Source organism: Silurus aristotelis (assembly GCF_946808225.1).
Source record: "Silurus aristotelis genome assembly, chromosome: 9".
In the NCBI taxonomy this organism is placed as follows: domain Eukaryota; kingdom Metazoa; phylum Chordata; class Actinopteri; order Siluriformes; family Siluridae; genus Silurus; species Silurus aristotelis.
The window spans coordinates 13084946-13102003 of NC_139582.1; the positions used below are offsets into that span (position 1 = coordinate 13084946).

The 17058-nt window shown below is 36.2% G+C and overlaps 1 protein-coding gene across 2 annotated transcripts in view; it reads right to left on the reverse strand.

The window, feature by feature from the left end:
• cdh8 (cadherin 8) overlaps positions 1-17058 on the reverse strand; it is a 136618-nt gene that overhangs the window by 40710 nt on the left and 78850 nt on the right. For both annotated transcript variants that reach the window (XM_083550863.1, XM_083550864.1), the window contains exon 4: positions 5272-5391. In XM_083550863.1, the coding sequence (XP_083406989.1) occupies positions 5272-5391 (120 nt within the window). The remainder of the gene's footprint in view (positions 1-5271; positions 5392-17058) is intronic.

Below are 17058 nucleotides of genomic sequence, written 5' to 3' on the forward strand. Positions count from 1 at the left end.
CCACAGCTAAGGAACCTGACAAATGGTATAATAAAGTAAGTGTATTTCAGTTCTTTAATTTTCCATTGTTTTGTGGATTAATGTGCATCATTGTTTTGTTATTATTATTATTATTATTATTATTATTATTATTATTATTATTATTATTATTATTATTATTATTGTTAATATTATTATTATTATTATTATTGGTTTTTGATTTATTACAATTTTCATTTTTTAACAGAGGAATTGGACAGTAAATGACTGGAAGAAAACTCTTATCTTATCTAAGAATTTGAGAAAATGTTATAAATATCCAGTAATAAAATATACAGTAAACAGGCATGAGTTCAGATCATAAAATAACATATCATCAGCATATCAATTAACATATCACATATCATTAATAACAACAACAAAAAACAAAACAATGCATTGAACATAAAAAAATAAAACGAGATCAACAAGCAACAAGATAAACATGATTTTTTTTATATTTCAATAAGGCTTCATAATTGCATCAAACTTCCCTTAATATTCATCAGAGATATATTTTTTCCTCATGCATAAAATAAAAATAAAATGTATAAAACCCTTCATACAATATGTGTATTATTGAAAATAAATGAGAATATTTTTATTGATGTTTTTTGGTTTCCTCATGTCAATTTTAAGTCAGGATCAGTGTCCAGAAAATTTTGATTTTACAGTAAATAAATTATAACAAATGTTGAATGTATTACATCTTTGATGCAATATTCCAACAAACACAAATCAAGAGAATAAAATAAATGTTTAATAACTGGGAACAGTGTTGATTTTAATGTGTGCTTTGGGTCATCTTGAAATGTTAAATGATTCTTTGTTTTCAACTATTTGACAAAGGACAGAAGGCTTTTTTACAAAATATTTTTTTTTTTTACATATTAATTTTTCCATTTTAATGTGATAAGTGCTCCTGGCACAGCTGAAGAGAAGCAGCCCCAAAGCATAATGCAACCCCCACCATGATTCACTGTCAGTATGCTGTTTCTTGGATGATGCTCTGTATTGGCTTTATGCCAAACATACCTTTTACAAATATTGCCAAAAACTATAACCTTTGTCTCATGTGACCGTGACACATTTTCCCACATAGTTCATGGTGATTGAATTAATCTTTTGGCATAATTCATATTCATCTTGCCACCCTACCCCACAGCCCAAACTTGTGCAGAATACAGGAGATGGTAATCACATGCAAGGAGTGACAAGTACCTGCCAGGCATTCCTGTAGTTCCTTCAGTGTTGCTGTTAGTCTCTTGGTAGCCTCCATGATAAGTTTTCTCCTAGTCCTTTCTTCAATTATGCTGGCAAATCTCCACATTTTGATGATAATTTGAACTATTTGTGACTTATGGCTCTTAGTAGAAGGCAGCCATACACATTCAAGCAAATGCTACAGCAACATCTGACTTTTATCTGGGTTTAATCATAATTAATTTAATTGATGGCAGGTGAATTCTTTTGAAATCTATTTACATCTGAAAAAGCCCCAATTCTGTCTTAATGTTTTTTTAAAAACTGCAATTTTATAAAGTTGTGTAGATCTTTTATATCCACTGAAACACAAAAACAATGGAAAAGGTACAGCCAAAGTATATAATAAATATTGCTGCAATCTTCAATATATATAGCAATATAACAGCATACCAAGCTGTTATACACGATAACGTCCTTCCTTCCTTCCTTCCTTCCTTCCTTCCTTCCTTCCTTCCTTCCTTCCTTCCTTCCTTCCTTCCTTCCTTCATTTTTGTATCCACTCCCTTCCCTGCTTCCCTTCCTCCCTTCCTTCCTTCCGTATTCCTTCTATGTATCTGTATCTGTAGCCCAAAATACATTAGTTACCACAGGCTTAGGAACATGCCATAGCCACTGAACTCCCCCCATTTCCTCTTCAAAAGCCAGACATTAAGTGCTTGTAATGCAGGCTGGTGAGTCACAGAACTCTGCCTTGTCATAGCTGAAAGGAATAAAGCGCATCCTGAGCTGTATGTAATCCATTCAGACAAGAAGAAGACCTGTAGCATCATCACATGAAAAGAAAGCTCACTATATCCGACCAGATTTAGAAAAAAAAAAAAAAAAAAACGCCTTTGATCTTTTTACTTTCTTTCTTTCTTTCTTTCTTTCTTTCTTTCTTTCTTTCTTTCTTTCTTTCTTTCTTTCTTTCTTTCTTTCTTTCTTTCTTTATTTATTTATTTATTTTTATATTATTTATATATTTTTTTTGCTTTCTTCCGTCCTTTCAAAGTCTTATCGCTTTGAACCATAAAAACCCCACCCTTCAGAGCAATAGCTATTATTCGTATGACTGTGTTGCATTTTCTTTTACTAAATATTTTGAAGGGAAAACAAGAAAACAAGAAAACATTCTTTTAAATTTATTTAATAAAATCGTAATACAATCATGAATTATTTGTAAACTATTCAATTATTTATAAAATAAAAATATAATATAGTATTGAGTCATTTTTTATTGCTTTGTCTAATGTTCTTACACAACATCTATAAATTAAATGATCCATGAATCCAAAATGCATGTATTAGCAGTACAACTACCCTTAATCCTTTACATATGGGTCATTCTTAGACATTTAGTCATTTTAATCCTGAAATCTGAAATGCTAAAAAAGCATGTGAAACGAGTTATTAATATTATTATTATTAGTAGTAGTAGTAGTAGTAGTAGTATTTATATTATTATTATTATTATTATTATTATTATTATTATTATTATTATTATTATTATTATTTGTAATGTTTATGATTTGCGAGGGAAAAAAAAATCTATAAATTACAAGAACCAGGTTGGTTGACTCGATTTGTTTTCATTTTTTTATATATATAATGTCAATTTTTCATTTGTGTTTTTTAATCCAGTCTATTGCCTTTGGCTCCTTTTTGCTGTTCACATCTTTCAAATTCAAGCAGAAACCCAGTGAACATGAAATCAGCCGAGGTAACAGACGGACTAAATGGACCCCCTGCAGGGACGGGCCATTCTGGGCATCTGCTAGGTCACCATGACATAGTCAGACTGCGAGGTTTTTGAGTTTAGTAAGATGTGAAAAAGCAGGCAGCAGGTCAGAGAATGGGTGTGGGAGTTAAACGTTTTTGGAAAGACACGTACAGTACAGACATGTCAGCTCCGCCCACTAATGAGTGGGAGGTATTAAACTGATGGCTACTGGAAGCAAAAATAAAACGAAATATTAATAATAAACAGGAACATGTGCACTGTAGTGTAGCTTCTATATGTTCACCTTAATGGATATATCATTGATAAATAGAAGAAAGAGTGAATGTCTCTCTCTCTCTGAAATATATAGTACAAATGTACCTATGTACTGAACCTGAATCCACAGTGAGAATGAATAGGCAGACACTGGAAAAGCAGCCACTGGAGCCTCCATTCATAAATGTTTCAAAAACAGACAGAATTACACACGCTCCATTCATCCACAGGCATTTATGTCCAATCTTGTACATAAGTCGTTTGAATTCTTTGTTTGTATAGATGATGTAAGATGGAATTTCATATGAGGCCTGATTACAAGCCTCACATTATGTCATCTTTTAATAAATCACTTGACCAATTGGAATACAGAATTATCAGCGATGTTTTCAAGGTTTTAAGGTTTCAAGGTTTTTTATTTGTCAATGTCACTATATGTGCAGACAAACAGAGGAATCGAAATACCATTTCTCTTCTCTCTCATCATGCGGTTTCATTCTAAATGCAATATAGAAAGTTGGTATAAAGAGTCGGTGCAATAGAGAACAGAGGTCACAGCAGTGTACTTGTAATAAATAGACATATACTGTATATATAAAGGTATTCGCAAAAACATGTACATTTGTGCAGAATTCTGCAGAGTGTATAAAGTATCTAATGTCATGTGCATAATGGATTTAATTGATGTATAGGGTGGTTTTTTGATTATTTGCCATAGAATTTATAATTAAAAATAAATCTATGCGTTGTATTAGAGAATAAGCCACATTTCGGCATAACAGTGTTTTAATATTGATTGAAAACAACTTTTTCTGACATTTCAGCACATGTAGGAATCGTTTCATTCGGCAACGATGGAAAACAAAATATATGTACACATTAAAGAATTTTTAACTGTTTATGACTCATACTTCATGAACAAGTTAATCGTAATTTTTTCCGCTCGGATGTTCATCCAATATAACAATGTTTTATTGTTTAATTATTTAAATTAATTTCCAGTCATCATCACAGACTGGAGAAACTACAAACATTAATTTCCATATAGATATTTGTACTTTTTTTTTCTTCCATTCTTTGCTAACAATTAAGCAGGGAGCGATCAGTCGGAGCGTGATGATGTTTACTTATTCATCGGCCGCATCTCATTTCCTGCGTAGTGCTCAAAGTGTCAAATGGATCCTAATGGCTGTTTTCCCTTTACCTTTTACTTTTCATTAACATTCATTAAAACATCTGGCTCACTCGAATGAGCCATCTGCATGCGCTCACTAATCACGCAAGCACAACACACAACTTCCCTCTCTCGACTGCACACGTTCACACTATGACAGAAAGTTAAAAAAAAAAAGAAAATTAGGCCAAATTGTCGATGGGGAAGAATTACAGAGAAAATTAATCAATACAACAACGTAGATTTAGTGATTAAACACAATCTGAATGGACGCAGGCCTTGTTTGTTTGCTGTCAGGTTCCTAACTTGAATGTTTCCACATTTCCATCCCATTGCGTATTAATTTCACAATTATTTAATCATTTCGCGCACAGACGCTGTTAACAAGTCGACTGAAAACGCAATTAGAATAATAAGAAAGTGCAAAAAAAAAAAAAAAATGGGAAGCAGACTGCAGATGGGACTGAAAGCCCTGTCGAATCAAGCGTGCTTCACTTCACACCTCATTTCAGTTTTACATCCTTTTTTTAATTTACTTGTGAGAGTTATTTATTTATTTATTAATTTTTTGCCCTTCAAATCAACAATGACTGAACAAAAGAGAATACGCATCGTACACATATGGAGCATTATCATTAACAAGCCTCATTATCTGAGAGGAAAAAAGAAATCTGATCAGACTAAAATCAGATAATTACAGTACATTTACATAAGGCATTCATGACCATCTGGACTCTGTTGAGAAGCGTGTGAAAGTTTAAAAAAAGAGAAGAAAAGAAAAAATAAATAAATAAATAAATAAATAAATAAATAAATAAATAAAACGCAGTTTGCTCACCAGTGTTTTGATCAATGGAGAAATACGGCTGTCCTTCCAAAATGCTGTACACCAGTTTGGCGCTGTTTCCATACACCGGATCGTCAGCGTCTGTGGCTGTGACCCGTGTCACTGAAGTACCTGCAATTAAACATGAGAACAACTCAACTCAATATGCTGTCCATCTCACCGGATTATCACTTGCTTATATAACTATATAGAAAAAAGTTTGTGGACACCTGACCATAAGATTTTTGTATGTGCTTTGTAAAAACCTCACTTCAACATTTTGTCCCCATTTGCTGTTATAAAAGTTCCTATTTGTTGTTATAATAACATCCACTCTGCTGGGAAGATGTTCCACTAGATTTCAGAGTGTAGTAGATGTTAGTAAAGTCAGGTACTGATGTATTGTGAAGTCAGTGTTCCAATTCAAGATTTTTCATTCCATCACATACAAAACACATCTTCATGAAACTGGTTTTGTGCACAACAACCTTGTTCATATTGGAACAGGTTTGGGTCTCCTAATTCTCCAACTTTGTGGTAACAGTTATAGAAAAAACACATATGACTGGAAAAGTCAGGTGTCCCAATACTTTTGTCGATATAGAATAAATAAACTTGCTACTCTTTCTTCTATCACATAGGTGCAACTAGAAAACAAAAGCTAACAGGAAAACAAATCAAACAAAGAAACAGATAGATAAACAAATAAACAAACAACAGCCAACTGGACAAAAAACCAAACAAACAAACAAACAAAAAAAAGCACAGAACAGACGACACCAAAACAAAAGCAAAAGAGCAAACAAACAAAAAAAATCAACAGAGAATTGAGACATAATAATAATATTATATAAAACAATTAAAAACAGAAACCAACTAATTAAAACAAACAACTAATTGAATAGAAGTTTAATAGTAACTTGTTTATTAGTAATTGGTAGTAGTTGGCTGAGAAAAAAAAAAAAAAGGAAGATTGAAAAATGCATTTATAAATTTAAGTCAATGAAACAATATACATTTCGGACAAACCAATGCAACACAAATGCAATTCTTTAATGTATTTTTTTTTTTTTTTTTTTTACTGTATGTGATGATTGAGGTAGTAGAACTAGGTGTGTGCTGACATAAAACAAGGCGAGCTGATGCGGGGAGCTAACGCAAATGCTAATGCATGTTGTGACAGTGCAGATGGTGCGGTAATTGTTTGTAAAGTGCGTTCTGACAGCTCGGCTAAGTGCCTGTTCAGCAGCGAGGAGGATTGTGTTAAAGCCACAGGTACTGGATGCTGAAACACCAGTGTAGAAACTGCAGAGAAAATCTCCTCCTGTGTATGTGTGTGTGTGTGTGTGTGTGTGTGTGTGTGTGTGTGTGTGTGTGTGTGTGTGTGTGTGTGTGCGTATGCGTATATGTGTGTGCGTCTGTCAAAGAGCAACAGTTTGCCATCCTTTCAGCTTCCTGCATTATTTAGTCGACTCTTCAGAGCACTTGAGGAGATCAGTGTGCTATAATAGTATATAATAGTATAAGCAGCGCAGCCTCCTCTGTCCTGAAGATGTCAGAAAATGTAGCGTTACAGATTTACCTCTGACTGTTACAAAGAACTGACCCTGGAGACTCCTTCCATAAAGGTTAAACAAAAGCATTTACTTCACCATGTTTCTTGTGAATGAGCAGTTTCTATAGAAATAACAGTGTTTTAGAACGGAGCCATAAAAACCTGTTATTTACATCTGGAAATTAAAAGAGATGCTTATCTAGTTTGAAATCTCATTTTACAGAAATTGTCCTGGCAATGAAGACATTAGACAATGAAAAGCTGTTACATTTCCAGCTTTAGCACAAAGTTGTTAATTGAAAGAAAAGAAATAAAGAAAGCAAGCAAGCAAGCAAGCAAGCAAGCAAGCAAGAAAGAAAGAAAGAAAGAAAGAAAGAAAGAAAGAAAGAAAGAAAGAAAGAAAGAAAGAAAGAAAGAAAGAAAGAAAGAAAGAAAGAAAGAAAGAAAAATGAATGGAGCAAAGTTTTGGTTTAATGACTAATTATACATAAAGGTCAATGTGAACAGTTTCCCAGTCAGAAGGTGATAATTATGTTGACATGACTGCAGAATTAATGTAAACTTTGCCCTTCACAAAATGTATGTTCTTCTTTCTCCCTACTGTTCTTTTGTCCAGAAAAGTGTCTGGAGATGATGAATAGCGAATGCGGTGTCTCAACTTCAGATCCGAGCGAGAGAAATGAATAAACGAGAATAAAAAGCAACAGCGTTGTTGCACTCTGACTTCAAACCCTGCTTTATTATTGCAACCCAATTATTTCAGCCGGAGAGAACCTGAAGTGGTCCTCAGAGATGCGTGTGTGTGTCTGTGTGTGTGTGTGTGTGTGTGTGTGTGTGTGTGTGTGTGTGTGTGTGTGTGTGAAAGAGAGAGAGAAATCTGGTCAACAAACTAAACAAGAACCTCGGCTTACCTGCGTGTGTTGAGAGCCCTCGTTACAGGAGGACACTAACGAATACACGATTCAAGCGAGATGGGATTTGTGTGTGTGTGTGTGTGTGTGTGTGTGTGTGTGTGTGTGTGTGTGTGTGTGTGTGTGTGTGTGTGTGTGTGTGTGTGTGAATTTCTGGGTGTGAGTGTGTCTACCACATGAGTTCCTCAGTCATGGCTCCTTATCACTAAGTCAAACACCTTTCACAGCTCACATGAAAACACACACTCCCTCAGGACTCGCTCTAACACTTGCTGTACGGCCGCCGTCTGATTCATGAAAGCAATGCATTCTGTCACATTCTCAGATGAGAAAATTTCCTTTTATTTACTTGTTCCTAAGTCACGCTGATGCTGCCTCACGGGCGTGAGGATTAATAAAGACCTTACTGTTTTTTCCAGAAAGCTGAAGGACAGCTGCCAAAACTCTTGCTGTTGTTTTTGTTGTTGTTGCTAGATGACTGGTTGTGGAAAATAAAGAAATGGGAGAAGGAAGATAAAATATTCACTGATGAAACACATGAGTGACTTAATCTTAAGAAACCATGCTAATGGTATCACCAATAGATGACTGAACACATTATTGCTACTCATTTTAAGAACACAACATTGTGGTGCAATGCTCTGCATTTTAAATGATTTAACAGAAAATAATAAGTTGCAGTTTGTGTTTTGTGGATATGTAGTTACTGCATTTCTGTCACTTAAAAACATTTACTCTTTCTGTCACTACTAAGTGTAACCTAATCATTTATTACTTCTCCGCCACGTTGCTTGTACTTGTGTCTTGTCCAGTTGCTACTTCTTTCATTCATAGGTGTTGCCTTTACAGTTACTACTTCTGTTGTTTGTACAGTAGGTGAGACCTCTTCAGGTACTACTACTACTTCTTCTTCTGTCACTACTAGGTGTAACCTCTCTGTTTATTACATCTGTTTTTGTAGACATGACTGTCAAGCTACTTCTGCTGTCTTTTGAGATGTGACCTGTCCAGTTACAACTTCTGTCTCTTGTAGTCGTGATCTGTCCAGTTACTACTTCTGTCTCTTGAGATGTGACCTGTCCAGTTACTACATCTGCCTCTTGTAGACATGACCTGTCCAGTTACTACATCTGCCTCTTGTAGACATGACCTGTCCAGTTACTACATCTGCCTCTTGTAGACGTCACCTGTCCAGTTACTACTTCTGTCTCTTGTAGACGGGACCTGTCCAGTTACTACTTAGTCTCTTGTAGACATGACCTGTCCAGTTACTACTTCTGTCTCTTGTAGACGTCACCTGTACAGTTACTACTTCTGTCTCTTGTAGACGGGACCTGTCCAGTTACTACTTTAGTCTCTTGTAGACATGACCTGTCCAGTTACTACTTCAGTCTCTTGTAGACGTGACCTGTCCAGTTACTATGTCGGCCTCTTGTAAACATGACCTGTCCAGTTACTACGTCTGTCTCTTCTAGACATGACCTGTCCAGTTACTACTTCTGTCTCTTCTAGACATGACCTGTCCAGTTACTACTTCTGTCTCTTGTAGACATGACCTGTCCAGTTACTACTTCAGTCTCTTGTAGACGTGACCTGTACAGTTACTACTTCAGTCTCTTGTAGACGTGACCTGTCCAGTTACTACGTCTCCCTTTTGTAGACGTGAACTGTCCAAATAATACTTCTGTCACTTGAGACGTAACCTGTCCATTTACTACTTCTTTCACTTGTATGTGTGACCTGTCCATTTACTACATCTGTCACTTGAGACGTGACCTGTGAAGCTACTACTTTTGTCGACTGTAGACATGCCTGTCCACTTACTACAGTATTTCTGTCACTTATATGTGTGGCCTACATATACTATTTACCTGTTTGTTGTTATTTCTCAATAATTTAGCCATTAAATTTTATTTACATTACATTTAGTGTTCTATATAAATTGTACTTCTGCAATATTACAATTAGCCTACATCAGGTTACTTGCTAACATTATTTGCTATACTTTACTATTTGTACAATTCTACTAGCTGAGAATAAAAGCGTGTATATGTAGGACATAGCAAACATAATGCTACAACGTTCTAAATTAGAAAAAAAAAGCTGTACAACTATTTTGTAAAACTGTAGAGTCAGTGGGCCATGAAATAAGTCTTTGCTCTCATACTGAAGTGAAATTCTCTTCTATTTTGCTGATAAAAAAAAAAAAAAAAAAAAAAAAAAAAAAAGAATGAGGGATTAGAGAAGCCTTTCATTGGCCTGGCTTCAAACCAGGGCAGATTAGCTCGCCCTTGAGTGATATTTATAGAGAATTGCTTTACTCGTCTGCAACTTTAACGGTCTCTTGCTAGATCTGTGGAATGTAGGATTTGAAAATCTTATCCTGATGATGATGATGACGATCAAGAAGGAAATTTCAGATAAGATGAAAGATTTACAAAGCAGCCATGAGAGATTGTGAATTTAAATACAGTCCACTGGTGGTTAAAAGCTAGCTGATATTTCACAGAATATAAATGTCATATAGGCATTTATAAAGCCTTCATACATTTGACATCACTCCTGCTGTGAAGATTGCTCTGGTTTAAACACTCGCTGAAAAGCTGCCTGTAACTGGAGAAATGTTCAAGATTCAAAAAATGGATTTTGTTATTGAGCAATAGTTATTGTAGGTGTTTCCTGTCTAGTTATTATTATGTCACTTGTAGGTAACTTGTAGGATCTTTATTACCATTTCTGTAAAATGTAGGCAAAACCTGTCCAGTCAGCATTTTTGTTAATTTTGTTACTGAGTACCAGGTAGCCTTGTGACACATATATATATTTATTTTTATTGTACAGTATGTTTGTACTATCCAGTTTGTGCATTTTTGTAATTGCTATTTCTACTACTAAAAAACAGAAAGTACACTTTAGACTTACTGTACACATGAAAGCAATAACACAAAATAAAAATATATACATTTTTGGAAAGGTCACGTTTCCCAATCCTCATTATATTCCTTTTGCTAACGCAAGCTAGATTTGTAGTATTTGCTAAAACACAATCTGTTAGCAATCATGAAAAAGATAATACCAACCTCTGCTGAAGGAACATAGCCATTCACAGGCCTTTGCCAGATTGTCAGAATTATGCAGTTCACTTGGCCCAAACTAAGTGAAAACTAACCTAATGCTAAATGAAGGGTTTGGAGTATCAAAGTCTGACATAAAAAAAAAAAAGAATACATAAATGAATGAATAAATAAGTAAATGGATAAATAAATAAATAAATAAATAAATAAATAAATAAATAAATAAATAAATAAATACATTGACAGGAAGTAAGGTAGAAATGAATTAAATTATCTAATGTGTTAGCCAATCAGATTGCTGCTTTCAAAATTCTGAACATAATACGTTGAAACTACTCTTAAATAATATCATTGGCTGCCAACTTTAACAGACAAAAAAAACAATCTGAATCCGTTCAGATTGCAAATTCCAAATATTCTTTTTTTGTAACACTATCAGTGATAATGAGAAATATAAATCCCTCAGAGAACCTTTCGAACTTACTCATGTCACAAACATTACTTTCTTTAATTAGAATGTAGCAACTTGGATTCGTTTAATTCAATTCAATTATTACACCAGTATTAACTGCATTATTTGAATGAGTAATTTTGATTATGAGAGAACTGAATGCATCTTTAAGGGAATAGTACAAGAGTTGGAACGGATTTAATAGATTGTTCTCCAACTCTAAAACCTGATACCAATATAATTGTGCTCATTGGAGAAATATAGTTCTACCCTGCATAACTTATATAATTGGTTGGGTGTCTCAGTCTGATGATATAATCATCTCCGTGTGGTACAAGCCATGTGAGGAAATATAGATGGGTTTTATTCCATAAAATTGACTTTTTTTTGTAGAGGTACAGGTCTATAATGAGTGACCACAGAGCATTATGATTATCATTAGAACTTTGGGGATGCCTCAGAGATATTCTACTTATATATTGTGGCTCCTAATCTGCTCAGTAATTGTTATTTGAGCTAAGCATGGAGCTCAATTAGTCTCTAATCAAAAGCTACTGGACAAATAGATACTTTCTGAGCTATAGGTTTTCAAATCGACGGTGGAAGAAATTCTCAAAGATTTACTGAAGGAGAAAGAAAGTGTTATACGATTCTATTTAAAGTGAAATTGGCAAAAAAAAATCTATCTATTTCTTTATTGTTTGCTTGTTGAATGGTGTGAATCCTTGTTTGTTTTAAATGAGAATCCCGTTTTTTACAAATTAACTAACAAATGCATTACAGTTTAGGCCTAATTTATGTTAGTTCTCTGCTTTTTACTTTAATAAACTGATCTGTGTGAACTGTTTAAGCAGAAATGCTGAATATTGCTTCTATTACTGTCATGTTGGACTGAGAGGAGCAACACTCCATGAATGGATATAAATTAGGGCCGTGATGTACATAACATTGGAGTGAGGTGGGGGCGAGTTATGTCTAACGTCTTTTGTTTTACATTTATGAAAGTGTTTCAGTTTCCCTGTAATAAAGATGTTTTATTTCCTTTTTCTATTAACATTATTAATATAACACTGCTGATTGACGGGAGAGTGACCTTCAATAATTAAATGACAAATCGTGAATATCATCACTGTTTCTACTTGCTGGCATTCACCCCAAATTCATGAGCAGTTTGTCCTTTATTTATTGCATTTTCTCTTATAAATAATTCCTGGGCTATGGCACTGATGTAGCTCATGGTAACACTTAGTTTGCTTTTAAATTCAGACTTTGGTGTTTTTTTATGATTGAAAGTGAGGAAAAAGGAAATCAGCTGCCTGCAGTGAGGAATCTATACATTCTCAGCTGGAGTGAGGCAAGCCGGCCTGACCTGCTTGATTGGACGCCGTGGCTGAGAGACACATTCACCACCATGAAGGCTGTCATCACAAAACCATCAGCCATCCAAAAATTGCAGGCTGATCCATCCAGCGGGGATAATAGGCTGAGCTGAGGATCATCAACGCCAGCACACTAACCACCTCAAAGCGTCCACTAGAGCACTCGGTTCACTTAGAAACGTGCCGGATTGTGGAGAAATATACACCCCGGACAGCCGAGCTCGTTTCACACTAGCCGCCGAAGGACATTTACGGGACACGTTAAGAGCTCTGAGCGGTGAGGGGGTCGAGGTGGGAACCTTCCTTTCCTCAGCTGTCACGCACAGAGGTGTAATTTTCTCATTCCACTATGATGTACAACAGGCACTATAATTGAAAAGGGTGGCTCCTGTATGCTGTTTATCACAGGACATGAGCGTAAACAAGAGAAGTAAGGATCCTAGTCATAAATAACAATAAGGTTCTCTTTCAGCAAACTTATCTCCATCTGTGACCTCACATTTATTCACATTTATTCTAATGTTCAGGGTGTTAAAGAACGGGGTGGAGAAATATAGACCATAGTATGGTCTAAACAGAATTGCTCTTCTTTTTTTCTCTTTTTGTTTCACACTAACAGTCATAAATAAATAAATAAATAAATAAATAAATAAATAAATAAATAAAATGGTGGCAAAATGACCAAGAGCAGCACAAGGGTAGAAAGGCAGCTTAAGCAGGGAATAATGGCAGTTCAATTGTGACACTATGGCAGCTTAGAGTATAGAAAAGTGGAAACTTAAGAAGTGACAGTGAAAGATTGGCAGTTTGAGGCGTGACAGAGTGGCAGCTTTTGCACGACTAAGCGGCAGGTCAGGAAGGGACAAAGTGGCGCCTTAGGGAATAGGAGTATGGCAGCATGTGGACATTGGTGAAAGGATGAGTGACAGAAAGGCAGCCTGAGGAGTGAGAGTGGCAATTCAGGGAGTCAAAGAATGGCAACTTAGGGAGTGAAACAATGGCAGCTTAGGGAATGAGATAGTGGCACCTATTGCAACCAATTAGTAATTTAGTAGCAGGTCAGGGAGCGACACAGTGGCATCTTTGAGAATAAAAGTGTGGCAGCTTAGGGAGAGAGATGGGTAAATGGGTGAGTGGTAAAATGGGAAAAGGAAGAGTGACAGTGTAGCCCCTCAGGGAGAAAGAGTGGCATTTTGCAGCGTGACACTGACAGAGTGGAGGTTTGGGGAGTGACCTTTTGGCAGCTTAAAACATCCCAGCATTTTCTTGTTACCAGGACAAGGCTCCCAGAAATACTGTTAGTTAAGCAACACATCCCGAAATTAAGCTCCACACACTATGCTCACAGAAACAAAACAATTAAAAGTGTAATTCCAAGCAGCTGACATGAGCCGCCGTTTTGAAGTGTCATGTCACTGATTCACTTTAATCAGTTATTAGGAAACAAGCACTGCACTTTTGGATGCTATGGCTGAGACAAATTGCTTGACCTCACATGCTTAATTCTTCCCATGACAGTAATGATTAACTGGGGAAAAACAAACAAACAAGAAAGACGCTAAAATAATTTAAAGTCTGGAGAAAAGATGAATGGGCAGATATATAAAAGCAACAATAAAATGATTAATTTAGATAGCAATGGTTATAGCATTTGTAATATGGATCAAAAGACGTTGGATGGTGGAGCATTCTATAAAGTAGAGCCAGAAACCAAAAAGGAGGTTTCAATTGGCTCTTATTATTGAAATAATGAGTGAAAGTGAAGTGAATGAAAGCCTACCTGATAATGAAAAACCTAACTAGGCTAACTAGCAAATTAAAGAATTTAAAACAATTTACTGACTGAAAGCTAATCTACAACCCCAGTGTTAACCTTAACATAAAATGCTAACCAAGTGAGTGAAAGCTACCATGGACAGACAAAGCAGTGGGGGAATGTTTTGCAAATTTAGTGAGTGACAGCACTGGAAGGTAGCAAGTAAAAGGAACCAAGTGAAAGCTAATTCAGTGAGTGAAATCTAATTCAGTGATAAAAAGCTAACTTGCAATTGAAGCAAGTGAAACCAAATGCTGTCTGAGAAAGCTAAGCCAGTTTGAGAAAGCTACAAAATCAATGAAAGGTAAAGTAGAAAATGTGAAAGAGTGGAAAAAGCTAATCCAGTAAGTACAAATGAAAGAATGCTAATCTAATTGGAACGAATGAGTTGGACATATTAAAGAAAATGTATTGATGACATAAAATAAAAAATCGTATTATATAAAAAAAAAAAATCATATTATTAGGCATTCAGTCCGTTTAAATAAATGTATTTATTTACTTGTTTATTTTCTTATTTATCTATATTTTCCTCACAAATTATTTAGGCACACACTATTTCTTTTTTCATCTGCAGGAAGTGTGTATCTCTCACGTGGGGTGGGGAGACCAATGCATTAAAGCGATTGCAATATCACAGGGCATGTTAGCCAAAACTGCACCCACTCAGCAGAGTGGGCGAGAGACATAGAGAAAGAGTAAGAGAGAGACAGGTAGAGAGAAAAAGCCATGCTGAGTTTGTGAGAGTGTTTGAGATATATTTGCATCTCATGTGCAAATGGGTATTGCAGGTCTGTTTTTGTGTGTGTGTGTGTGTGTGTGTGTGTGTGTGTGTGTGTGTGTGTGTGTGTGTGTGTGTGCTTAAAGGGTGTGAACACAATACTGACTTCCTACTTCCTGTGAAGGTGATAGAGGCCATCAGAGCTGACACTTAGTCATCAGTGCAAACACAGTGAACATACAGGCACTGATGGAAAGTGTGTGTGTGTGTGTGTGTGTGTGTGTGTGTGTGTGTGTGTGTGTGTGTGTGTGTGTGTGTGTGTGTGTAAAAGCAGTGCCAGGCCTCTGATCCTCACTCTCCAGTGAAGATGGCACCTTTGACATGGAGGTGGCACTGAGAGAGGACGTGTGAAGGGTTAAACTCGTTTCCGTCTGAGAATCTGAAGCCAGAACAGAGCATGTGTACGTGACTAGCGAGTAAATGCTACGCTTGGGTGAAAGAGGTGCTGCTTTTTTTTCATGACAAGCAATCCATCAAGAGGGGACACGTATGCACATACCTGTGCATGTGCATACACACACACACACACACACACACACACACAAACACACACACAAAAAAAATGAGTGATGGATGCAAGACAGGTTGCAGAAACAGAAAATAAAAAAAAATAGCATAAAGCTGCAGTTAGTATTTCAGACTGAGATTTGAGTGTGTTAAAATAACAGTGATATACACAGCTGTGACTCGCAGCCAGGCCTCAACAACACTGTCACACCATATCCATATGATTACCCGCCACTCTACACTTTACTGAGATTTCATTTACTTCTTCACAACTTTATCTGCTTTTTCATATGTATCTTAACACTGAGAAACTCAGAATTTACACACAGGATTTAATTCAATAACACCCCCCCCACCCCCTTTTAAATTATTGAATTTTATAGCCATGCAAAAAAAAGGATCCTTCTACATAGCTTCAAGAAATTTGCTTAAAATTTGCAAGCAAGCAAGCAAGCAAGAAAGAACGAATGAAAGGAAGGAAGGAAGGAAGGAAGGAAGGAAGGAAGGAAGGAAGGAAGGAAGGAAGGAAGGAAGGAAGGAAGAAAGATCAAACAAAAATAGGAAGAATATAAGACAGCAAAAACAGAAATGAAAAAAGGAATAAAAATGAAATGAAAATGAAAAAGAAAGAATGTATGTAAGAAAAATAATAGAAGTGTTAATATATATATTTTTGACAGTAATTATTTGTGAATATATTCCTGTGATGAAAGAATACATTAACAGATGACATCCTGGTGGATGGAGCACGACATTTAAGACCCAGGTTTGAATGGAATCCAGAATAAATTGAATGAATAAAAGGTGGAGTGCCGGGGGTTCAGGTGAAGTTTCGCTCGCAGGACAGGAAGAAAAACAAACATGGCTGTTATGCTGATCTCTCTGCACTCTGCACTGTTAATTTAAACAAAGCGGTGTAACAGGGTAGATAAAGCACGCAGGATCAGCAGTAATCAGCGCTTTTTACTTCCTGAGGTTGAGGCCGAACGCTGACAAGAGCGTGGGGTCGAGTCGTGTCCGTGTCAGAACTCGCTGTTTACCAGCGTGAGAGCGAGGTTAGACGAGTTCCAGAGAAAAGCGCCTACAAGAAATACAAGGGGATAAAAAAAATATCTCCAGCGCTCCTCCTGCATATTTAATCCACTGAGAGAGAGCTGGAAGGCAGCAGCGTGTGTGAGGAGGCATCCTGGCATCCCATCACATCGCAGGAAACTGAGCCAAAAGCACCGTCGGAATGAGCACACTCCGGGCATAAAAGGAAGAAACCTCTCTCTCTCTCTCTCTCTCTCTCTCTCTCTCTCTCTCTCTCTCTCTCTCTCTCTCTT